At 44.2% G+C, this 26,430-nt stretch overlaps 1 protein-coding gene and 1 long non-coding RNA gene across 6 annotated transcripts in view; both read right to left on the minus strand.

The window, feature by feature from the left end:
• The window catches only part of LOC310671339, a 316,331-nt gene that overhangs the window by 98,986 nt on the left and 190,915 nt on the right, over window positions 1-26,430 (minus strand). The gene's annotated exons all lie outside the window — the stretch shown is intronic.
• Window positions 6,964-26,430, minus strand: part of FGF1 (fibroblast growth factor 1) — a 49,259-nt gene continuing 29,792 nt past the window's right edge. For 3 of the 5 annotated variants that reach the window (XM_083427116.1, XM_083427115.1, XM_083427117.1), the window contains 3 exons: window positions 19,131-19,332; window positions 10,752-10,855; window positions 6,964-9,234 (listed from right to left, as the gene is read on the minus strand). In XM_083427116.1, coding sequence (XP_083283242.1) covers window positions 9,040-9,234; window positions 10,752-10,855; window positions 19,131-19,299 — 468 coding nt within the window. In that variant the 5' untranslated portion in view covers window positions 19,300-19,332 and the 3' untranslated portion in view covers window positions 6,964-9,039. Of the gene's footprint in view, window positions 9,235-10,751; window positions 10,856-19,130; window positions 19,333-19,448; window positions 19,806-26,430 lie in introns of those variants that run through there. The other 2 variants (XM_083427118.1, XM_083427119.1) reach the window with 2 other exon arrangements.

The raw sequence follows: 26,430 nt of genomic DNA on the forward strand, positions 1-26,430 counted from the left end.
GATCAACTAACTCAATCCAGCAACATAGATTTAGTTCTCCGAAGAACTGAAATCCCATAGTTATCTTAAAAACCTCTTTCCATGTTAGGCTCCTTGTTTAGATTTGGTAGATGGCTTTGGTATATAGAAAAGGTCTCACAACATGTTTGTTTGATTAATGTAATGTTTGCCTTCACCATATTCTTATGAATCTATCTGTCTTGCAAGTGGAATGGTGACTGGACCACCTTCAGCAAAGTTTCGGAGAGGAAATTTGATCTTCTTTAAAGAGATCCTGTGGGGAAGGGAGGGCGGATATTCTACACTATCAGGAGAAGGGCTGTAGCTCAGTGGTGGAGCATCCAAATAACAATAACAACAATAAAAATAAAATAAAGAAATAAAGAAATATTAGGAAAGAACCATAGTTCCTTATTTGATGTGGGGAATTACATTTTGTGTACTTGATGCATAGCCCTCCAGCCAGCCTCCATTGCTCTAACCCTAAGCTCATCACTGCTTTTATTTTCAGATCTGGAAGATACTCTCTGTTTTTCTGGTGGTGTGGTACCCTACATTGAAACAATTTGGGTGTTGCTTATCAGATTGCAGCCTGTTCCCACTGGAGAGGCATGGATATGGAGAAGGGAAGGCTGGAAGTAAAGGTCTGACTATCAACAGATGCAAGAGCAACAGGATCTTAGGCAAAGGGCCCCGAGGAGAAGGGAGGCTGGGGGGAAACGAGATGGGTTGGGAAGGATGGAGTGAAAGAAGCTCATGGGAGTCCTGGTAGAAAAGACAGATTGGAGGGATAAGGTTGACAGGCATTGAGAAAAGTACTGGGAGGAGGGTGTGGGTATTATGAGAGGAAACCTGGGAGATTGTGGTAGGAGATTGCTGGGCTGGTAGAAGTAGCATTAGGGGAATATTACAAGCCACAGGAAATGTGTGTGAAGGAAAAATGAATGCAAGCACTGACCCAACACTCTGTCTCCTCCAAGATTTTCTGCATGTGGTCTTTAGGCCTGTTTAATTTTCTTTCCTCCTGACAGCTGAGACTGTATACTGGTTTCCATCCCTTCCAAAGTCTGCTTATAACCTGGAAGACTTGAAAAAGAAATGTGAAGATTCTTGCTTCCTGCTTTGGGGAGGCAGTAGGCTGTGAATGTAAAAAGGTCAGGTGTGATGAAGAGAAGTGGGTGGGAGTGGACTCTTGCTAGCTCCTCAGACTTTCTATTGTGTGTGACAGAAAACAGAAGCTTTGGAACTGAATGAGGAACTCCCCTTCATTTTCCTAAAAAAACCATAGAGGGCTTCTCTAAGGAAGGTAGGGGGAGCCCCTTTCTAGTTCCCCCTGGCACTGACCTGGGTGTTACAGTTGTTGCATGCACTGCTTGGTGCTTTCCACATACAGTGGTACCTCGGGTTACGTACTTAATTCGTTCCGGAGGTCCGTTCTTAACCTGAAACTGTTCTTAACCTGAAGTACCACTTTAGCTAATGGGGCCTCCCGCTGCTGCCGTGCCGCCGCGCAATTTCTGTTCTCATCCTGAAGCAAAGTTCTTAACCCGAGGTACTATTTCTGGGTTAGCGGAGTCTGTAACCTGAAGCGTATGTATCCTGAAGCGTATGCAACCCGAGGTACCACTGTAATGGACTAGCCACCGTGCAGGCAGCATCTCAGTGTAGCAACTGTAATATGTGGACCACCATACCTCAGATTGTGTCTTCCTTGGACTGAGAATCACCTCGTAGGTGGAGGTGTTGTCACCAGAAATGATCAGTCATCTCTCTTTCCCACCCTCAAAATGTTTTATCGGGAAGCTTAAAATGCATTTTCTCTTCACCTGCTTGTCTATCAGCCGGCATACATCGCCTGACAAAATTTTCTCTTGACAGACCACTGGAATTATTTGTGGACTTTTTGAAGGTCTGATTTGCTAGGAATGAAAAGGTAACGTGGACTTTTTCAACGTAGGAAATAATTAATACTGTCATCGGTTGAGATGCAACTATTGTTATTGTACTTTATCGTGGCAAAATATGTGCTTAAAGGCATAAACTAGTTGGTAACCTGCTTATGAAACCACAATTAGTTCAATATATGATTACACATGTAAAGGACGATCACACTCATGGATTGCCCCTTCAGTATGAATGCGCCCACCCATTCATGCTTTTTTACTCTTGTGAAAAGGGACTTACGCATGTACACATGTTAGGCACTTTCACAAGAGCAGGAAGACTCATTACACATCCACGTCAGTTCAAACACTTGGCTACCTAGGCATAGCATGTGAAGGAAATTCAGTGTTCCCATGTGCACATTCACTGAGTAGCCCCAGAGAGGTCATTCTGTGAGTTGCCAGCTGTTTTCTAAAATGGCTCCTGTGCCTTTAACAGGTACATGATACACAGAACAATTCAGCTGCTACAGTTTCCGGGGGGGGGGGGAGAGGGGGGTTCAGGCATTGGTTTTCTGTTTGCCAAGCAACTGCTAAAGGCATGGGAGCCCTGAGAGAAAAAAGTCAGCAACCCGTATCTTTCATTGCAACTGGTCCTCAAGGTAAGGTTACCAGATTTTTTTTTCAATTAATCTGGGGACACTTCATTGAAATAAGTTGGAATGATAGGATTTTGCAGCGGACTGATTTGTAAATCTGAGGACTATGCCCGGGATACGGGGACCTCTGGTAACCTTACCTCAAAGGCAGGTAAGGGAAACACACCCATTCCAAGCTTAGGGTTAATTTAACTCCTAAGGCTTAGCGGGAGAAAGAGAGGCCTCTTTTTTAATTGCCCCTAGATAGCCTCCCATATATAGGCTGAACAGATATCTGGACCAGCTCCATTTATGTGGATGCTTTGTGTGCATCAAACTGCAGAAAGCTGACCTGTAAGAAATCGCACCCCCACCCCATGCCAATCCGCTTGAAGTTCTCTGAGTATAGGACCCAGTAATTCTGTCTCTGTGTTCCTTTTCTACAGATTGTTTCTTCATCCTCATTATTCAGTTACCAGCTTGTCATGGGCTTTAGAGCTGCAATTTATATGTCCAGCCAGCTTTTTCTTTATTACACCGAGGGGCCCTCTCTATCCTGGGGCTGTGGGAGGATGTGTTAACCTCTCTGCAAGAGCTTTTACATTCCAAACATCCTGTGCTGCTGCAGTCTTGTTCAGTTTTTCCCCTTCAGGTGCTTGAAGATCCTCTACCCTCCAACCCTCTCCTCCTGTGCCCCATTCATACAAAATATACTCACTTTCTTGCCTCCCCCTTCAGCCCAGCAGCTTGAGAACTATCCTGCCCCCCACACCCCCATTTTCCATCGTTAACAGATATTTAGTTCCGATAATCTATTAAATCAATTTTTTAAAAGGAAGGTTTTGTCATCTTTCATCTCTTCATCTGAGCTGGAGGAGGGATAAACTCCTTAAAACCGTGTATGGCCATATTCCAGCGCAGATTTAAGCAGCCTTAAACCCATTGAAATTGATGGGCTTAGGCAGGCTTAAGTCCGTTTTGGATAATTTGTGGCCTATAGCTTTAGCTGGCAGTGCTGTTCTCTCCTGTTCATCCATCTGGAGCAATTACTGGGGATTATTTTTCAGGCAGGAGTGTTGACATTTCCCCCCAGTTGGGTGTCAAGTATACACGTGAGGTTAGCAATAGCCAGGCTTCAGATGTCTAATGAAAGGAATGCCCTGAGGTTAATGAGGTGCTGGGAAACAGCAGAACTAAATCCGATATTACCGTTTTCCAGCTTTCGGATTTAATTAGAAGTTCCAATCACCTGTGCACACAGACATTTCTGTTTGCACCCAATTGGCAACCTGGTTCTTTGAAAGAGGTGTGTGTGTGTGTGTGTGTGTGTGTGTGAGAGAGAGAGTGAGTGTGTGATGGTAGCAAAACCTGACTATATATGCTGGTTAGCTGTAGATGGCCCATAAACTAGTTCTAGCAGTTTCTCGTGCCGTGTTCCAAATCTGTTAACCTCTGTACTACTACTGTATCTTCCTTTCATCAAGACTTCCTTGCACTTTCCTTTGGCTTTTCCCTGTGGCACCAAGAGTTCCATTTGCATTTTAGTGCACAGTTTTGGTCCTTTGCGAAAGTTGCTGCCGCTGTGTCCTTGCACTTCTTTTAATCCCAGGGCTTCCAGCTATTATCCATCAAAATTAAGCTGTTCCGGCATCAGGTTAATGGACATGAACCTTATCAAGGTGAATGAATTATGGAGTTAAATGCTAAGTCATTTATGTGAAGGATGGCTCATATCCAAGAGGGCTAAGATATTTGGATACCTGCTTTCTATAACTGCACTGCAGAACCGACAGGTGCATATTCATACAATCACAAGTGTCCTGATGTAAGTCTTCTAGCCAAAAAGTAACTGCACTGTTGAATGAAGTGATCCATGTTTTTGCTGCTTAAGCATTTTCAAAACATGCCTACAGTCTGCATACATGTATTGCTTTGATCTACTCAGAATAAAGTCTCAGCTCAAGGAAGGCACAGATCAGGTTGTAGGATGCATTCTGCACCATTTCAAACCATGGGTTTTATTGACTATTCCTCTACATAAACAAAGCAAAAATGGGCATACAGAAAAGTAGAGGTCAGGGGCAAGGGCTCTTATCTAGCCTTCTCCTGACAAACCATTTTCTTTGTTTAAGGATGTATTGTCATAGGGAAGTTTTCATCTGTGGCCAGAGGTTCCCCATCCTTTTATTGTATAAATATTGTATAATTTTTTTGTATAATTATAGTACAACACTGTTGATTTGGGATTGCCATTTGTTCCAATCTATCGCAAAAGAGCAGGTTTTCCCTCGGAAAGGAGCAGGACAAGGAGAAAATTGCTCGGATCCGCGTTTTCTAGGCAGTCCACAAGTGGAAACACGGACAAGCTCATGGTCAGTTCTGGTCCCAGCAGTTTGTATAAGACTGTATGGAGGAGCATAAACAGAGCAGGGAAGCTCCTCTTGGTTGGATTACATCAGATGAGAGTCTCCAGCTGGCCAGGTGGAGCAAATGCACATAGATAGAAAAGACAGCTGGGCATTTCAACAGAAACGCTTAATCCCCGGAGAGGATGATGACTGGGAACAGGGAGGGGGTCTTATCGAGAAGGAGTAAGCGAGAATAAAATTTGGCAGGAGTTTACAAACAGAAGAAAAACAGAATGGTGGGAAAGAAACACTGATCTCATTTGACAAACGAAGTGCTTGCTGCGATGTAGTACTGTTGAATTGTATCTTATAGCAGTAAAAAGAAAAGAAAACCCTACACACACACACTGGAGAAAAGAAGTTTCCAGCAAATAAGAAAAGTGCCTTGTGAATCAGAGGCATATTTCTTGCAGACTCTGGTTCTGTGGAACTCTGTTCCTTTGCTGAGGAAAAGTTTCTATCTTGGGACAGGAACGGATTTCCTGAATTGTCCTCTGTCCAAGAAATAACAACATACCCTTCCTTTAGCTGCTATCCTGGAAATACCTCCCACATGCTAGGACTAGAGACAGGATGTTAGGTAAACTGGACTTGCACCCTGACACGTTTTGTTTTTTCCCTTTTGGAAATACTTGGTAGGTAGGCTTTGCTCAAGCTCAGGGTAGGAACACAGGGAACTGCCTTATGCTCAGTCAGACCCCTGACCCATCTTGTTCAGGGCTGTCTAAACCAGCCTTTCTCAACCTGTGGGTCCCCAGATGTTGTTGAACTACAACTCCCATCACCCCTAGCTAACAAGGCCAGAGCTCAGGGATGATGGGAGTTGTAGTCCAACAACATCTGGGGACCCACAGGTTGAGAACCGGACTGGCAGAAGTTCTCCAGGGTTTTGGGCAGGGAATCTCTCCCAGCCCTACCTGGGGATTGAGCCTGGGACTTTCTGCATGCAGAGCAGATCACCACTGAGCATGGCCCAGACTATGATCACCGTAGTCTGATCTGAAATCCTTCCTGTTCACAAATACCAGGCTAGTGATGCTGGGAAGCTTTTCCTTGTCGCATGCAGCTTAGCTCACAGCCTTGCAACATCTGGAGCTAGTGCTTGGAATGCGAGGGACCCAGGACTGGGGCAATTATTCCAAGTTGTTTTGAGTGGGCTTATTGGCACAGGTGGCTGTCACTTTCCTCCCATTAAAAATGTGAGTATTGCAATGGAAGACGGTTCTCTGTTTTTTCTCCAACACCTTGGCACTGATGTAGTGGTACCACTGAGGGCACAAGGAGAAGGGGATGACAGAGGACAAGATGGTTGGACAGTGTTCTCGAAGCTACTAGCATGAGTTTGACCAAACTGCAGGAGGCAGTGGAAGACAGGAGTGCCTGGTGTGCTCTGGTCCATGGGGTCACGAAGAGTCGGACACAACTAAACGACTAAACAACAGCAAGCTGCTGAGGGATAGACCTGCCCTCTATGCATTTGCCTAAGCCAAATCTGCCTATCTCTCTCCACCCCTTGCACCTATGGTTGTTATAGGATCCCAGGCCTGTCCCAAACCAAAGCAAGAAAATAATGAGACACAAGAACGCATCCCTGCAAAAAGGCCACTACTTCATCTATTGAGGAATGTTATTAGCAAATGGGCCTAAAGGATTTCAGAAACCTGCAGTGATGGTTTAGGAGCAGATGGTCCAATGGGTAACACAGAGTGCCCTATGTTTGGGTTTGTTCTGGAACCAAGTGTGACTTTTTGGAAACACTCAAGTAATGACATGAATAACCCTTACTGGTGTGAGATGTAGGAACTGACAGTGGGGAAGCACTGAGGGTGTCCTTTGGTAGTGCCAGATATGTTGAGGTACAACAGAAAACAGATTGCCAGCAAATTAGTGTATCAGAAAAGCTTTGATTTGAGCACTTTTAGCCAATTGATTTTTGTTTTTTTGATACACTTTAAATTTTCTATTGTATACTTTTATAACTGTATGCCACTTTGAGATATGTTTGTAGTAAGCGACAATTAATGTAATTAGTAATGATAAAATAAAATTCAGGAAAGGCAGAATGTTTAATCAGAAGTTAATCTGCATGCTTTGCTGCTGTGGAAAACACACTGGGAAATCCGGAAATAAGAACAGCAAGATAGCATAGTTTACCTCCCTTGGAACTAAAAACTGTGGCATGCCAAATATATGGCTGATCAAGCAGCTTTTGAAATTCAGTAAAATAATACAGATTACAGTACTAATACCTAGGGAAGAAAGTGATTCATCTGTCATTTTGCAACTGGTCAATTTGCAATTGTATCCCCAAACCACTCTAGAATGTACAGATGTTACATTCAGATGTTATGTTTATTAGTTTTGTCCTCTCCTTCAGCATAGAGCTTATGCCTGTATTGTAGGCAGATAAATAGGCACTTTTGAGAAATGATGCTGAATGCATGTAGCTGGGAATGGGGGGGGGGGGGGGGAGGTTAGGTCAGGGCCAAAGTGCAGTATTTTGCTCCCACTTTTGTGTGTTTAGTCAACATTGAATGCAGCATCTCTGCAGCCCCTATAATGATCTAGATTCTAGAGTAATGGCATGCAAACAGGCCCACCCTCCTTCAAAATCGTGGAAATCAATGGAATTTAAAGAGGTCGCGGAACCTGGGATATGACCTGCAAATCACAACAAGGTTCCATGTATCTTGCAAGGACAGAGAAAAGTGCAAGTTCTCTTAGAAGGTCATTGGAAATTTGGTTATTTAACCACACAGTCATTGCATACAGTTAAGCTGGTTGTTTTTATGCCTGCGGCAAGTAAATGAAATATGTGGCAAAATATGACTGCAGATGAACAATAAATTCCTATCACACTTCTCTAAGTCTGTTCCCTAGGGAAATCTGCTTTCTACCAGAGCTCCTTGCCCCCACCACTCCCCAAAAACATCAGGCAACCAAAGAGCACGTTGTTCATTGGTTCTGACATAGCTGATCATGTAACGGTGACTGGTGGAATCAAGCCCCATCAGCCTGGAGCACCAAGCCCAGCTGCAACACTCGTCCTAACTGGGGGCACTTATGATGGCTGCACCTACCCATAAGCAGTGCTGGCCTTTATCACATGGCCTGTGGGCCTTGCCAGCTCCAGATCTCTGGTTTGCCTGGGGTTTTCTGGGGCTCAACAGACTGTGCTGGTCTTGAGGGGTGGGGCTAAGTGTCACCATCAGCACAGTGCAGACCACATCTTTAATGCCACATTGAAATCAGCAGGATTTTGGCTCATGGTTAAACTTTCATTGCTTCCAACTGGAGTTACATTTGTATATAAATGTTCCACTGTGTTTTTATATTTGTTCTGTGTTTGCTCATTTTCCTTGCCAAAGTATTCAAGATCTTGTCTTATGCAGTGCTTTTTTTCTTAAAAAAAAGGTTTAGGGGTACTTTCATTTTCCTGCTCATATTGAAATACTGCCCCTCAACGAGGCCAAACTTAGATTCACAAAATGTTTAGGGGTATGCGTACCCCTGCGTCCACTCCAGGAAAAAAAGCACTGGTCTTATGTAATATACACAATATTGATTGTCTACAGTTAAAATGGCCTAATGTAGATTGTATACAGTCTTATTCATAAATAAATATATATTACAGAAATATTACCAAGAACCAGAGCAATGTTACTTTTTAAGAAGCAAGGATCCTGGTACTATAAGCACACAGTTAAATTTGTTTTAAATAATAGGATAGCTTCAGCATTGTTGGTTATGATTCCATGTGATACACAAGGATTATGAAAAAGCTGTCTGGAAGTTAGATCATATGGTTTAAATGCGGGTTTCAGAAAAAGGGGAGCTTTGCTACATATATGACCGTAGAAGCTGAACACCAAGGTACGTTCTGTTGTATGACTATTAAGTGACCTGGTTCATTTTGGAGGCAGTGTGTCTGAGATGCCTGTGCACTCTGCTTGTATACATGCATGTTTTATGGAATTGCTTTGCATTTCCCCCCATCTCCCACATCTTTTTCATGTTCCCCAGCAGGAGGGAGAATCGAAGGAAAGGAAAGGGAAAAGTCTATTGGCTGCTTCGGTCTAAGGAACATATTTTGCTACATGGGGAAACTATCTAATCGGGTGAAACTGGCAGGGGGAGGAAGAGGATTGCCTTTTGGCCGTAATGAGTCCGCGGTCCCAGTTTGCTTTTCCCATTCTTCTTCAAGCCGACGAACCAGTTTTTATCTGCGTGCATCTTTGATGTGTAGGTATTGTAATGGTTTTCTTCCATTCTTTCCAGGAACAAACACTCTTCTGTTGGCAACTGCTGAAGAAAAGAGAAAGAGAGAGGTGCATTCATAATGGGAAGCAAATGAAGCAGCTGAGTTGTCCGTCAGCAATGAAGGATGGTGCTGGCTTCTGTATCAAGCAAGTGCCATCTCACACTTTTTAGTGCATTTCCCCATCACTTTTTTCATTGGGAAAAGTCTGGTCTTTGGGGGGAAACAGGTGTGTTAATTGTGCAGCCTACATTTGCTGCAGTGTGACTGAATCCCACCCAGAGATAGTGAGAGTCTGGAAGTGCCCTTCTGAGTCAACAGTGTGGTGCAGCAGCAAAAGAAGCTAATGCTATTCTAGGCTGCATCAACAGAAGTATAGTGTCCTAATCAAGGGAAGTAATAGTACCACTCTATTCTGTCTTGGTCAGATCACACCTGGAATACTGTGTCCAGTTCTGGGTGCTGCAATTTAATAAGGATGTTGACAAGCTGGAACGTGTGCAGAGGAGGGCAACCAAGATGATCAAGGGTCTGGAAACTAAGCCTTATGAGGAGAGCTTGAAGGAGCTGGGAATGTTTCTCCTGGAAAAGAGGAGACTGAGAGGAGGCATGACAGCCATATTCAGATATCTAAAGGGTTGTCATATGGAAGAGGGAACAAGCTTGTTTTCTCCAGCCCCAGAGGGTAGCATCCAAACCAGTCACTTCAAGTTACAAAAAGGAGATTCCAGCTAAACTTTCTGATGGTAAGAGCTTTCCAACAGTGGGACAGACTCCCTCAGAAAGTTGTGGACTCTCCTTCCTTGGAGGTTTCTAAGCATAGATTGGATGGCCATCTGTCATGGATGCTTTAGCTGAGATTCCTGCATCACAGGGGGTTGGACTAGATGACCCTCAAGGTCCCTTCCAACTCTACAATTCTGCGATTCTGTGTTGATCCATGTGATTGGGAAACCTGGATGGAAGCTGCCTTATAGGAAGTCAGACCATTGGTCCATCTAGCTCAGCGTTGGTCCATCTACGCTGACTGACAGTGGCGCTCCAGGATTTTGTCAGCCTAGCCCTAACTGGAGATGCTGAGATTGAACCTTGAACCTTCTGCCTGCCAATACGATGCTCTGCCACTGAGCAACAGCCAAGATGGCAGCACTAGCTTTTTGGCTCCACCTGTCTGTTGTTCTGCAGGGTTGTTTCTTTTCAGCCCCTTCTCTCTCCTTCCACCACTCCAGCCTGCTGAGTGAACAGCACATACAACATCTCTGACGCTTGTTTATCCTAGGGTTAAATTTGGCTCAATGTCCCTAATGGCATCACCCTCTGTGATTTGGCAGCTGGAGGAAGAAGCAGCATTGCTCCTTCCAAATACGAAATCCAATATCTGGAAGTATTTTGGAACATCTCTTCTCATTATTTTATTTATTTTTCCAGAAATAAAGCTGGGCAAAATGTGGCAACCCAGCTGCAAAAACAACAAACAATGTCTATTTGCTGCCTGTGGCCTACAATATATCTGCAAACCTCAAAACCTCCCCCAGTCCCAGTCCCACAGAAACCTCATACTTACCGAGCCATATAAACGGCCATTGGCATCCATGGCCAAGTAGTGCCCAGACTCTGTGCTCTTTATGTACACCTCACCCAAATTTTCCGCACTTAGCAGCAGTTGAACTGCAATAGAAAATAATAATAAGAACAGCAGCAGGAAGGTAAAGCAGTGGTCCAAAGATGTAGGAAAGGATGTGCTAGCTTCTCTAAGCTCCTTGGAGGGAAAAAATGTGGCATGGGTGTAGCAATTGAGACCTGCAGCAAAATATTGCATTGTGTGAACTGTTCCTTGCTCAGGTTTCCAGTCTTTTGTAAAGTCATTCATTACAAATATCTCTGTTTCCTTCTTCTCCATGGTTGCATAAAATCCAAATCTGAGGGGATCATTTATTCTTTTGGTGTGACTCCTTTCACATTTCTGGACCAGTCATCAGCATTTAATGCCTCCCCTTAAATATGAACCATCTCACAGAAAAAAGTAAGTTAGAATGACTAGCCCAGTGTGCCAGGACAAAAGTTATGAAGGGGAATATGCACCCATGCCAGAGGTTCTTCCAGTGGCAGGGAATTATTTTGTTAAGTCACATTCAGATGACTCAATCAGATGAACCATTCCCTGCTGAAGGAGAACTTGACAACCCTCCAGGATCACTTGGGCTGTGCAGTAGCTCTGAATGCACAGCTACAAGTAGATGTGAAAATTGCAGCCAACAGCCATTTATGAAAACAAGAACTGCTTCCTATGGGAGGTTGGGGCAACGATTCTTAATTCATATTCATGTTGCTGTTGTTGTTTTAAGAAATGTGATCTTGCAAGATAAAAGATGATGCTGAATCCTCTAATGACTTTGTCTTTGAGAAAAAGTTGGCTGCTCATGGACAACTCATAACAAACACCAAACAGAGAAAGAGAGAGGAAATTACATAATGTAGTCAGGGGAAAACTGACTTTATTTATATTACAATTGTTAAACCAATCCTTTATTTTATATAATAAACTCCAGTGGGTAATTTGGGGTCAGTAACAATGAGGTGTGGGTTTTTTTTGCCATAGATATCCATTTGCCACCTTCTCTCTCTGTCTCCCACGATCCTCTTGCTTCCTTTCTCTGTCTTTCTCATTTTTTCTTTATTTTGCTTTAGAAGGGACACTTAGCAACAATCTGGCAGTGGTGCCACTGGTTCCAATCCACCACCCTGTACAGCAGCCCTGTTCATGTCTGCTCATTCAATTCAGCATGACTTTTTCTGAGGCAAGTGTGTTCAGGATTTGCATGTGTGCAAACACAGACATACAGAGGGAGAGAGCGAGAGTGCATGAGAGGAAGGGGTGAAGGAGAAGATTATATTTCCCCTAGAAGCAGCCCATGCCTCATTAAAGAAGACCTCTTCCTACTTTTGTGGCTGTTTTGTGGTGTGAGTGAGAGGATGGACTGCTTATCACTAAAAGAAACGAGATTTCTGTTTGTACACATCCTTCCATGTAAATGGGCTCTGTTCACTTCAACAGAGTCAGGGCTCTGGCCCTGTACAAATGTCATTACAAAGATTAGTTCAATAGGTTGTGGAAAGTGAGGGCACCACCCAAGTTTACTTACGTCGTCAGCCCAAGACTTGTCCTCTATAACTAGGGTTATTCCGCTGGCACATACCCGTTTAAGGAGTTTCCTCTGTAAATATTTTTTCATCAGGATGTCCAAGTTTAATAGCTCATTTACGCTAAGCTCATTTCTGGCACAGGCTAGCAAACATACACCCTTTAGAAAGCAACACTGGCTACACGCAACATTTTTCCGAGGGGGGGAGGAGAAAGCATTGAGAAGACTATAGTGTGCCAGTGATGCATGGTGGGAGGGGTGTGTGTGTGTGTGTGTTTTCACATGGAGCTAATGCTTTTCCTAGCTCATAGCTGTTCTTCCTCTTACAGCTTGCTGACCTATTAGGGAGTAGGAATCCATCCTTGTTACAACACAGCTGGACACTGGGAAGGCCTGGAAAATCTTTTGCTACCACAAAAATGAAGCAATGGCTACTGTGTTATATGGGCTTTTCAAAAGGATTAGACAAATTCGTGGAGGAGAGGACCTCCAGCATCTGGTGGTGGTGGCTAAATGGGACCTCTGTGTACATAAGCAGCATCCCCCTCAATACCAGATGATCAGAATACACAATAGAGCAGGGAACCTTTGGCCCTCCAGATGTTGCGGGACTCCAGCTCCCATCAGCCCCAGCCAGCATGGCCAATGGTCAGGGCTGATTGGAGCTGGAGTTCAACAACATCTGTAGGACCACATGTTTCTCACCACTGTAATAGAATAAGGCCCCACTTTTCTCCCCACTCCATTTTTAAAACAAAAAAATATTTGCCAATATAAAAGAAAGTAAGAGAAAAATAAACACTGCCAGCTGACTCTATCTTCAGGGTCAGTTTCAGGGAACAGCATTGGGTGGTTGACTTTTGGCCCACCGGCAGTTGTGCTGTGGGGTATCATAGGGTATCATCTGGTCCCCAATGCTGTTTAACATCTATATGAAGTTGGGAACAGTCATCAGGAGATTTGGAGCAAGGTGTTGCGAGTATGCTGATGATACCCAACTCTCTTTCTCTTTAACATCTGAATCAGGAGATGCTGTGCACAGTTTAGTCTTGGCGGTGTGTTGGGTGAGGACCAATAAACTGACTCTGAATCTTAGCAAGACGGAGGCACTGTGGGTGGGTGGTTCCCAAGTCCAGATAATTTATCAATTGCTCGCTTTGCATTGGGTTGTATTTCCTCTGAAAAACCAAGTTTGTCGACTGGGGGTACCTGTATATCCATCTTTGTTGCTAGAGACCCAAGTGACCTCAGTGGCTAGGAATGCCTTCTACCAGCTAGGGTACATAAGATAGGTAAAGCCATTTCTGGACCACAATAGACTGACTATGGGCTGGTAGCCTATTGGACTACTGCAATGCACTCCATCTGTGGCTGCTCTTGTGGTAGGTCAGGAAGCTGCAGCTAGGGCAAAATGCGGCGGCTGTACTGCTCACTGGGACAGAATATTGTCAGCACCATGTTCTTAAAAACTAGGTGCAGGTCTTTTGCTCCTGCTTCCAGGGCGACTCTTGGAGTTCTTGTAAAACACATAAGCCTGGAGTGGATTCTGTTTTTCTTTGTTCTGAACAATGTTCTCTTCCCCTTCTACACAAACACCTATCTGTGAAATCAGTGCATTGTGAGTGTGTGTTCCAGTGCATAAAAACAATATTGTTGTGAAGTGGGGAAGATCTCAGCTTAAAATAGTTACGTATCTATCTATGTGTGTATATTTGCCAACTCAGGATGCCATTCAAGGCATCTGATGAAGTGAACTCTCAACATAAGAAATTTGACTAGCACTGCATCCCCTCTGGAGCCTATTCTTGATATCTCTGCAATTAATGGTAGAGGAGTTCCTGCCAGATTCCTTATGTTCTGCTGTGAAAAGCAAACCTTTTCTGAGGTCCGCAGAACTCCCTGAAGGCAGTGGGACTGACTGATGGCTTTACTTTGAACAACAAAACCTATTTCCCCTGTGCCATGTAACTGCTTTTGAGTGTCTGCTAAGTTTGGAAGATGTTATGCCCTTATGAAGACCATGCTCTGAGCAGGGAGTTGGAACTGGTTGACCTCAAGGATTCCCTGTGGGATGAGGGGGCTCTCTTTTCAAACAGTGCAAGCCCAGACCCCATATTGCATGCTGAGCTAGCTACACAGGGCTGACACCAAAGGTCAGCATCAGTGGACACCAGGCAGGGGGTGTTCAGTGATGATGGCAGTGCAGTGGGGCCACTCAGAAAGGGCATCTTGCCCGGCGCCCCCCCCCCAAAAAAAACCTGGATCTAGAGCTGGTGCTGCCTATGCATTGCAGAAGAGAGAGGTGTTAGCAAATACACTTGTCGGGAGGGGTGGGCCTCTGTATTTCAGAGCATGTCTCTCTTCCTGCATCTTGCCCAGCTTGTTCCTTGCAAACGGCAGGCAGGCTTGTGTGCCTTCTGCAGATTTCCCTCCTTGTTTGCTTTCCTACCTCCGTTGCTTGAACAGGGTTTCTGAAAGGTTGCATGCCAGTTTACTCTGGGTTAGAGACTTCCCGTCTGTCCTTTGCTATGTTTACTCAGGATGAGATCATCTTCGCTCAGTCCACTGTTGAGCGTGTGTGTGAGAGTGTGAGTGTGTAAATGGCATTTATAATTAAACCTCTGCCATAAACTGACTTCAGAAACAAACCAGAGAGCAAAGTTGGGGCAGGGGAGGGAAACCACATATTCCTGTGGCTTTCCTTTAAAAAAGAAAAAAAAGAAGAAGGTGCTTTTCTTAGAATTTGGAGAGCGCGTCTGACTGCCTCCTGTCAGCACATCCTGCAGCAGGGAGCCCAGCTGTATTCCAGTAAGTGCACAGCAGCACAGAGTACACACACAGGCCAGGAAGAGGCTCCTCCTGTGAAATCAGTGCCTTGCAAGTGTGTGTTCCAGTGCACAGTGGAGCACGGTGCATGTCAGAGCTGCTGGACCATCACAACAGTTGAGCTTATTCTCCTGTCTTATCTTCCAGTATCAAGCTGCCAATCTCACCCGCCAGTTTCCTGGGACAAAGGAGTTCCACAAGCCTCCCAAGCATTTTGTGACCGTAATAGCGTTGAAACTTCAAAACGCAGATTCGCATGGGTGGAGCCGTAAGCCATACATCTGTATGTATGATTTTGTAAAGAAAAGAGCCATAGATACAGGTAGTGTTCCACAGCTGCCTTAGATCCTAGAATTGTAGAGTTGGAAGGGACCCTGAGGTTCATCTAGTGCCGTGGTTCCCAACGTGGGGCACACGCCCCACAGGAGGGCAATTTAATTTTTAAGGGGGGCAATTCGAGAATGAGTCAGACCTTTTAGGCTTCCTCCATGTGAAAAGGATTTCACTTTTTGAGTAATAGGAATTATATGTCACGGGGTGGGGGGGACATCAGGATTTTAGAGATGCTTAGGTGGGGCATGGCCAAAAAAGGTTGGGAACCACTGATCTAGTCCGACCCCATACAATGCAGGAATATGCAGCTGTCCCATACAGGGATTGGACCTGCAAATCACACTCTGAGCTACCCACACCCCCCCTTCCCCAACCTGGCATCTGCCAGATGATTTGGACTACAACTTCCATCAGTCCCAACCAGCAGAGTGAGTGGTTGGCGGTTTTAGTCATTCATTTATTACATTTCCATCCCATTTCTCCTCTGAGCAGCACAAGATGATGTACACAGTTCTCTCCCCTCCCTGGTTTTTATCCTCACAACAACCCTGTGAAGTAGCTTAAGCTGAGAGACTGTGACTGTCCCAAGGTCACCCAGTGACTCTGGAAGGATTTGAATCCTGGTCTGGCAGGTCCTAGTCCAGCATCTTCACCACGACACACACATGTCTGAAGGGCGTTGTAGGTCAAAAGATCTGAAAGGCATCATGTTGAGCAGGGGTGCCCAACTAAGGCCCGCGGGCTGGATAAGGCCCAAGGGACTCATTTATCCAGCCCGTGCTGCCGCTCACTGCTGCCACCTGCTTTTACCGGCACTGTGCTGCGCGGCTTCCCACCTCCGGGTTGGAGGAGCACCGGAAATAGCTTGTACGCATGCGCAAGTGTTATTTCTGGTGCACATCTGGGTCGGAGGAGGCCTGTGCACATGCGCACAAGCTATTTCCGGTGCTCCTCCGACCCGGAGGTGCGTTAGAAATAGCGTGTGCGCACGCGTATGGGCACACACTCCCCTGCCCTCTGGCCCACTGCGCAATCAGTGCTGGAGACACTGGTCTGAGGCACAGTAAGTTTGCTGACCCCTGATGTTGAGGAAGGATGCTAAACACTAGGCCATATTCATCAGGCAGCATGGGAAAACTGATTCACATTACAGGGCAACACCCAGTGCTTTTCTTCTAGGGAAAAAATGGTGCTGGCACTGTGTACCCTTGAGTACCCCCAGAAAAAAAAAGCACTGGCGAGACCCATTTCTCCCCTGCTTTGCAGTGTTATGGGTAGGAAACAAGTACTTTATGAAATAGTCATGTGACACAGTCCACGATGAAACTGGAAGCAATGCATTTGCTCCTAACATTGTAGTTTGGACATGCATGAAAGGCAAAAGTTTGGGAAACTGCTGCTCTTAACTGATCAAGGATAAAGTCTCTCTTAAAGCCCCGTTTAGTCAGTTTAGGACATTCTTCAGAACACACGGAGCAAGGAGCAAGCACTGAATCCCAGTAAGGGAATAAAGTGTTCTTGTCCTAAGGAGGAAACTATTGGCTCCCATGCATTCTTCGTCCTTCCCACTTCCTCTCTCCATCATGTTAAAGCACAGAATAAGCATTTCAGCAGATTCTGTTCCCTCAGGAATCCATTATGAAGTGCTGTGAAGGGGGAGAGGAAAATGGATCTTGTGTTGAGAACACATCCTATACAAAACAGCGATAAAACACATTCCTTATCCATAGGACCTTCAGTTACTGTAGGGTACTGCATACGGTCCCCAAACATGGAAAGTAAATTGATATGGTCAAGTAGGAAATATGGGCAGGTAGGATTTAAGTGTTTTATAATATTGTTGGCACCAGTGCCACGACTGCTGCTTTTCATCACTGTGCTTGACCTATCCTGAAGGTCATAGAATCATCAAATTGTAGAGTTGGAAGGGACCACAAGGAGTCACGTAATTGAACCTCTTGCAAAGCCAGTCAGCTGAAAACTGGGCAAGGGTGCTGGCTTCTATGCATAAAGTAAAAGGTAAAGGTAAAGGACCCCTGACAGTTACGTCCAGTCGCGAACGACTCTAAAGTACTCCTCCGTAATTCTAAGAGTGTATATATTTAGTTTTGGGGGCTGGGCGAGAACACGTTGAAGGCAGTCTGTACATGATCAGAAACACTTTTATTTATTCTTTCCCATATTCAAGGATCCATCACTCATGCTAATTAATGATTTTGAACCTGAGCCCTGGAACAAATAAGGCCCAGATAAGTGCCTGATTTCCTCGGTGTTCTGCGATACAGGGCATCATTTTTTCCGAGGTTTAGAGCAGGCACCATGTTCCCTGTGCTTTGGAATTGTAAATGTAATAATATATACAGGGCCAATGAGGGCAATTATTCAATAGGTTTGATTAAAATGAGCAGGGATAAGGCTATACAATCAAGACCAACAGTACTTGCAAGAGATTGCTATGGTAATGCTGCTGGCTGAAGCAGGCTAAGGGCTGAGCTTGACTTTATAAGGGACATATCGCTGCCATAGATCTGCACCTCGCCTAGTAAAATTTCTTGTAAAAGGCATGTTCAGTGTAACAGTATCCCGTCGAATTTTCTCCACTTGCAGTGGGTTGGGAAATGCTGAACAAAGAGATCTCACTCCACACATTTCTCTGACTCGATACTGTCTGGGAGAATGGAGGGGAGAGATGCTGATTGGTTGTTACAGAGCAACTTGCAGGGCACTAGCTTCTAACTGAGGTCTATGGAAAGAGCCAGGGGATGACCTACAGATTGTGATGCACAATGCAGACATCCTCCTAACCAGCTGCAGTCTTTATCTTGTTGAATCTCAGGCATTCAGGCTGTGGGTTCAGTGAACACACGTAAGGGAAATGCAGCAGGATGAAGCCTCTGCATATGTGGCTGGACCCACAGCAGCCTCTGTCTCCAAGTGCAAGATTCCCAATCATCTGGAAGGATCATTCTGCGCATTGCAGGGACTCTGTTCAGACGTCCTGCACACATGTCCACTGATCACACAAATCGAACCATTATCTCCTGGCTTGCAGTTCTTTTTTGTTTTCAGCTACCTGTGTCTGTGGTTGCGGCTATGATTTGTGTTTTAGGGGTGGTGGTTTATATTTAACGGTTTAACTTACACATGCGTACATATTTAATGTTGAATTATCATAGACACACACATTAAAAACACACGCATATAGATGGGAAGCCTTTGGCATGCTTTAAACATCAATGCTTGCTACATTGTCATGTAGAGGAGAATGAGATTTGGTGTTCGGCATGTCCTAGGCTACACTCAGCTCTCATTGGTCGAGTAGAAACCCCCCACAACAGTGCACTCTAGAATGTGCCACCAGGATCCTTTGCCAAACAGCCAAGTTCCATGGCAAATGATCAAAGGTTCCATAGTGGAGAGGTCCAGTGCTGGATTTAGGGTGGTGTGAGTGGTTCCCCTGCACAGGACACGAAGCCCAGGGGGTGCAAAACAGAGAAGATTCATAATTGAGAAGATACATTTGGGGGCCTCGCTCAGGGAACCATATTATCAAAGATTACCAAAGTCCACCCCAATAGGCCACCACAATAAGGGCTGCTTTCAGTTTGAGACCCACTGATAAAAAGCAGGTAAAAGCTTACTGTGTTGGTCATTTCGATCCATTGTACCATCCACTTTGCCATCAGGAAGTATCCTCAAGAAATGGCCTCCGTTGCTGCAGTAAAGCAGTTTGGGCTTCTTGTAATTCCCCATCGGGAGATCAAACTTCTCTGTCAGAGCTGTGAATGTCGTGATTTCCCCTTCAGCCATTTCTTGCACGGTCTGGGTGTCTGGGTTTCAGTCCTGAAAGAGAATTTCAACAGGCCCATAGATAATAGCAATAGTCTCTCTCCCCCCCCCCCCCATTTTCTCCCTCTCCCTCTCAGCATTCCTCCATTGCTTCCACCCACCTTGCTCACCTGCATGAAATGAGAGACCAAGGGTCACAGGTTGCCCACCCCTGCCTTATGAGAAGATAGCAGAGGCAGAGGGGATACGGGGAAATGTTTTCATTGCTGCTTCTGAGATACACAGCACTGGTGGCCGGGGGCGGGGTGCTCTGCTGCCTGCTGTTTCGATGAGGTTTTTGAATAGCAGCACCTACTGCCAAAGCAATCACAAATCAAGGGGATGGTTAAAAGAAAGTGAGGGATGGGAATCCTTTTCATCTCTGAAGAATGAGCTGGGTTAGACACAAAGCTGTTTCTAAACAGAAGTTCTACTTTCAAGGTATAGGAAATGAACAGCTTGAGACAACCCACAGGGTGTTCCTCAAGCCAAGCTCTGCTGAAAAACTACTCTGAATTTTTTTGGGGGGGGAGGGGCACATGGAAGAGGAGCAGCCAGCGCTGCAGCCAACACTGGGTTTGAGTCTCCTTCTCATCCAGTGGATGAGATACCCTCTTATGCTGCTGGGCTGGAGGCAGCTATCCAGCCGAAAGCCCACAATTCAACTGAGTAGCAAAACTGTTTAGTTTCTTTTTATTTTTTTCTTTCTGTCCCGAACCACCTGATCTTAGGGACCTCTGCTGAATGGAGAGACGCAAAAATATAAAATGAAAAGTAGGACAGATATTGACAGGTCCAGTTCCAGCTCTTGTATGACCCATTTAAACTCTTGTGTCAAAGCAGACGGTCTACTGACTGCAGGTCGTAGAAGATACCCTAGGAGGTGTCTCTCCAAGCACCTTGCAGCCTCTTCTCTAATATGCCATCGTCTAGTACAAATAAAATAGAAAACCAGCTCAGACCCATTCATTTTATTTGTTAAGACAAGGAGGGCTTGACCATGATGCTCCCTTTCTGTATATACAGTGGTCTAAGGACCCAAGTGCTTCTCCAGATTGTTTTAGCAGAACAGCTCTATGGGACATTTGGAAATGATTTAGTTAATTCCACGTTGCTTCTCTCCTTTTAAGATTCGGCACTATTTTTAGAACCCATCCTTGCTTGCCAGCAGCCTTTGACTCCACAAGAGAAGTTGAATGAATACTATTTTCCACCCCCATTGTCCCGCTGTGCTAGACGTGAACACTGTTCTCATACTTTTATGACCGTGTCGTTGGTATTCTGCACACAGCTCTCCTCATGGGCTCGCTATTATACTTTTGGCAGGGAGAGGTTGGGTTTTACGGGAATGAAAGTGTGTGTGTGTGTGCGCGCGCACGCAAGAGGGAGAGGAGACAAACCAAAGACAACACAAGGGGCCTGATTTTTCTGGTTAGAGGCCTAACCCGCTTAATGATTAAAAAGCTTGGAGAGGGCCAGGAGGCTTCGTCCAAGATGACATCTTGCAGCAAAGGGGGAATAGTCCAGACTAAGACACCCTGTAAGGAAAGGCTTTTGGCCTTGGCTTGGCCAGGGAAGTCATGAATGGCAGCCCAAAAGCGTAGTCATCTCAGGCAGTTTGGGAAGCAGGTTTGTCTACTGGTTTTAGTCACTTGCACCCAGCTTCAGTTTTATTTATTGATTTGAAAAATAATTACATACTGTTATATCATTAAAAGAAAAACCATCCAAGGGCTTTACAACAACAATACATAAAACATGCCATAAAGCCATATAAAAAGTTTAATAACAGACATCAATGAACCATTGTGGACTGTCTCATTTGTAGGTAGGCATTCAGCACAATGTTTACCTGGAAATAATTTGCACTGAGCTCAGTAGCCTTCAGTAGCATAGTTTCATTGGAACTCTCCTTGGTTGGTTGGCATCCCTTTGTCTTGGGAGACAATGGAAGGGTGTGTGCCTTTGGGGAACTCTCTACATGCCCTGAAATGATGCGCTTGATTTCTCTTTGCTTCAAACAATGAGTGTGATGCCTTTGCACACTGTGCACACTCAAATACTGTGTATTTAGAGGTAATTAGACTTGGGTATACCCCCATCAAGAGAAGCTGAGGTCTTCCAGCCAAAAAGATAGGGGAATTTCCCCATGGTGACTGATATGCATAATGAACTATGTAAATGCAGGCCTAGTCCCCCGGAATTTCTGCCATATCTAATGCAAATAGAAATCCTTATTTAGCATTAATTCTTGACAGTTATCAAGGAGCAGTTTCTATCAAGCAACTTCTATCAACCCCAGGTAATTAGAACAAACCGAAATTTACATTTCCTGCAAAAGTCCTCCACCTTTTCCTGACAGACTAATTCATTGCCTTCCATGGCAATGTCTTTCACGTGATAATCCTTCACATGATAAATGTCCTTCGCATGATAATCCTTTGTTTCTGAGCCCAGGCCAGTCAGGAAGTCTCCTTCCTATAACTAGGCACCTGTCCCCAAAATGTTCATTCTCTTGGGTCTGACACTCACCAGCCTGATCCACATAACTTACCGTATTTTTTGCTCTATAAGACGCACCAGACCACAAGACGCACCTAGTTTTTGGAGGAGGAAAACAAGAAAAAAAATATTCTGAATCTCAGAAGCCAGAACAGCAAGAGGGATCGCTGTGCAGTGAAAGCAGCAATCTCTCTTGATGTGCTGGCTTCTGGGATAGCTGCGCAGCCTGCATTCGCTCCATAAGACGCACACACATTTCCCCTCCCTTTTTCGGAGGGAAAAAGTGAGTCTTATAGAGCAAAAAATACGGTATTTCAAAGTTTGCCTCTACCTCATGGATACAGACTGGAGTATGACATCTTTTTCTGAGCTGGCCCCTGTACCTTTGACTCCTGTTCTCATTTCCCTGCTTCTGTTTCTCTCTCTTTCAGGTTATTCAGGACCTTTGCAGGAAAGCCCTAGTCGATTCCCACAAGGAGAGCTCTTTCTATTTTCAGACTTTATTGGAGGGTTCTGGCCCTGGATGTGGCTAGCTGAATAAGCCTGAACCTCTAGGCAGAACTTGTCAGATTACAAAGAAGACCCCTTGTAGAAGGCATAGCTGAATTAATGTGCAGACTTAGGGCTTCTCCACACTGGGGAGAACCACTCTTTAGCACTCAATCAGAGCAAACAACATACTTTGGATCTGACCCCAAATTTAATTTCAGTGCTTTGTTATCTGATTATTTAAATTACACGAATATAATTTATTATACAAGTGGATTATTTGTAACCATCTCAACATGCTGTACAGTGGTACCTTGGGTTATATACGCTTCAGGTTACATACGCTTCAGGTTACAGACTCTGCTAACCCAGAAATAGGACCTCAGGTTAAGAACTTTGCTTCAGGATGAGAACAGAAATCGTGCTCTGGTGGCGCAGCAGCAGCAGCAGCAGCAGCAGGAGGCCCCATTAGCTAAAGTGGTGCTTCAGGTTAAGAACAGACCTCCGGAATGAATTAAGTTCTTAACCCAAGGTACCACTGTACTGTGGATTTAAATATGTGTTTTTCTTGTTAGTTAGTTAAATAAATAGTATTTTAAAAACCACTGAGATTTGTTTCCTCATCTTTATCTACACTGCATTTCACTCTTCATCTGTTTTAAATCTTCTTTCGAGGGGGGGGGTGAGGTATAAACCTGAGGGAACTTTTAAAGAAATATTTTTCTTGTTCTTCCTTAAAAACAATGCCACCCCCTCACTCTCCCCCACTTTCAGTTGTCTTGTAAAAACAATACTTTTGTGTCTATCCTGCCCATTACAGTAACATTTAAGTAATTGCTTATGTACAGACTTCTTGGTTTATGTGGCTGAGTGATTCCTCTTGCCAAGCAGAGAGCTGCCTCAGACATTCTGTCAGGTTATCAATATTTAATACAAAGGGATCATAAAATCTGATGGATTTCTTTGTACTCATCTCATTCTGCATCAAGAGAACACATCGGACAGAAATGAAAAGTACATTGTAAATCTAGTGGGCTGGAAGAACAAGCTAGGGGCAGGGAGAAAATTCTGTCTATATGCTTTAATAGCAAATTATTTCATGCGCTTTAAATATATTGTAGTGCCTGTCTGGGAGGCTTGTCTGAGTTTCTTGCCCATATTTGTCTATTCCTTTCCTCTCCTTCCGCCTAACTTCCTTCTTCTAGATCACTGTTTCCCAACTTTTTTCCAACCATGACCCCCTTCTGACCTCATTTCCTTCCTGTGGCCCTGCCCATAGAAGTAGCTGGGGGGGGCAGGGGGCAACTGCCCCCCCATAAGTAAAAATCAATACAAATCAGAGGTTCTGCCCCCTAACAAAAGCCTGCCCCCTAACAAAAATCCTGGCTACGTCCATGCTCCCCCCCCTGCACCATCCTACCTGTAGAAAGGTAGCTATTTAAGTGTTTTGTTTGTCAATAGAACATGCTTTATTTATATTTTGTATAATTTGTACAAAATACATGGTTGGCCACTAGAGAGTCCAAGTTAACTCATCTCCCTTGCCTTGGGCCCAAACCAGATGTGAAGTGAATTAAACACTTTTAGAAAATGTAAATAGCAGCTGCAATCAGTAGTGGCACTACTACTGGCTTAAAAGAAAAGCCCGACTAGCTTTTCAGAAACCCTTTAATTGGATAACATTTTGAGGAAACGCTTGAAGTAACTGGTATTATGGTTTGAAGTCTTGTTTATTCTGTTATATTTTACTCCAGGAAGAGCCATTCATCCTAAATAGAACCCAATAAGGTTCTATCTATGTATGTACAATTTTTTTTTAATGTGATCCCATTGAGATCCCAAGATGAAAAATTGCAGGAAGCTCTTAGAAATATGAAATAATCAATACATTTTTATGGAATTTTTTAAAGCATATTAGTTTTTTTTTAATCACTTACTTTTTTAAAAAAATATGTAAATTAACTTTAAGATTTAAAGTAAGTTCATCATGTGCCATATCGTATTAGAGCCCATGAAGTTCTGAAGAGATTGGGGGTTTTTTAGTTTTGAAATATATTAATTCTGGTCTGAGCTTTTAAGGTTTTTGTGTAGTCTGTCAAGACCAAAACTGTCAATTTTTTGAAATTTCAAACCTTCATAACTCAAAAATGGGAAGAGATAAAAAATTTAAAACTGAGATCTGGGACCTTCTCTTACACTGAAGATAAAAGCAATATAAAATAGTAAGATAAAAGTCCCTGGATCACTTGACATTGGAATTACCCTATCGCAACATCTCTCTATAGTGCCCAGCTACATAACCAATGGCTTCCTTTGTAGTAAAATAGTTGACAGTAAGAACTTAAAACCACCTTCACCTTTCAGCTGAAAATGGAGCTTTTTTTCTTTGTGCCTAATTTAGTTTATGTTGTGATGCTTAGTCCCTCTTGGGGTGGAGTTAGGGGCAACAAAAATGAACCTAAGTATAATTGAAAAATAAATGGGCTTTCTGCCTGTTTGGTGATTCTTTGCAACAACTTGGCGAGCCAGTTCCATGTGTTATTTGAATTCAGCTTCACAGTATTTACCTACAACTGGTTAGCTTAGTTTTGGCATGTCCCTTGAATACAACTGAAAATTGGCTTGCAAGAGTGACACCTGGTGGATACGTTTGGTGTGGCTTCACTCTCTTCCCTTGAAAAAACCTCCTACTTACTTAAGTGCCGCCCTTCAGATATTGCAGGACTCAATATCAACCCCAGGAGCCAGTTTGGCCCATGTCCAGGGCTGATCGGAGGTGTAGTATAGCAATGTCTGGAGGGTCACAAGTTCCCCATCCCTGTGTTGAGGCCATGCCCTCCCTATTGAACAAAAGGGCCATAGGCCTTGGAGTTAAATTTTTGATTTTGCCACATCTGGCTTTGAAGACCAAAAAAAAAAAAAGTATGAGCAAGCTCATCATTGCACCACTTGGATTTAACAAAACATCAAAGTTATATTTTTTGGGGGGGAATTAAAAACTTCATTGCAGTGTCTTCTACTATTTATTATCATCTCAGATGCAATTTGAGGAACAGTGCAACTTTTTCAAGGGCTGGAGCATCTCCCCTCAGAGGACAAGTGACAATATTTGAGGCTTTTTCGTTTACAAAGAAAGGCAAAAACAAGGGGCATGATAGAGGTGTTTGAAATTATGCGAGATACGGAGAAAGCTGGTAGAGAGCGATTACCCGCCCCCTCATAATATGAAAAGTTGATGAAGCTGAATTTTGAAAGATTCTAGACAGACATAAGAAAGTATTTCTTCACATAGCACGTGACCCTTTGAAATCTGTGGACATAAGCAACTCCAGTTCATTGATTTTAACAGCTCTGTTCTGACTGTGTCTTGGATAACAATGGATATCGTTCATATCTCACAGCTATCACAAATATCAAACCATCACAAATGCAAAATCCCAGTACCAGAAACATCCCCTTCCCTATTAATAATTCCAAACTAAATTAAGTTCATCATAACACACTATATTATATATATAAAATCTCCTCTTCATGAACTTAGAAGAGAAAGCCATGTTTCAGCAACCTGACGCACTTTTGCCCCAAAACACTATGAATTGCAAGTAAAGAAGAGAACTTTATTCAGGCTCATAGCAGCATGAGCTCAGTACATGAGCAAGGCAAGAGATCAGGGGTGCCAACTTGAATAAAATATTGTGGGGGCCCAGGTAAGCCCTGCCCCACATAATCAATCACATGGCACAACACACCATTTGAATAGGAATGCCCATCAGCTTTGTGGAGTCCTGGCCCCCTCAAATATCTTATTGTGGGGGCCGAAGCCCCCACAGCCCCTAGGAGTTGGCTCCTCTGCAAGAGATGCAGGATTGAGTGCAAGCATCAGAGATGTCCCAACTGCCCCCGCTCCCCAGCTTTTAAAGATGAGCTGTGATGAGATTCTCTCAACATCCAAGATCGCTACGTATTCAAATGTGCACTCTGCCTGGGTAGGTGTGTCTGATCCCACCTACAGAGGTGACACCTGGCTCCTGGTGATGAGCCTGGGTCCTGCCCCTTTGACCCCTCCTCTGCCTGCTCAGCCCCTCCCACTAGTGAGTTGAAGTATCTCCCCCCCCACTCCCC

This window comes from Podarcis tiliguerta (assembly GCF_965153285.1).
Source record: "Podarcis tiliguerta genome assembly, chromosome: 2".
NCBI lineage: Eukaryota > Metazoa > Chordata > Lepidosauria > Squamata > Lacertidae > Podarcis > Podarcis tiliguerta.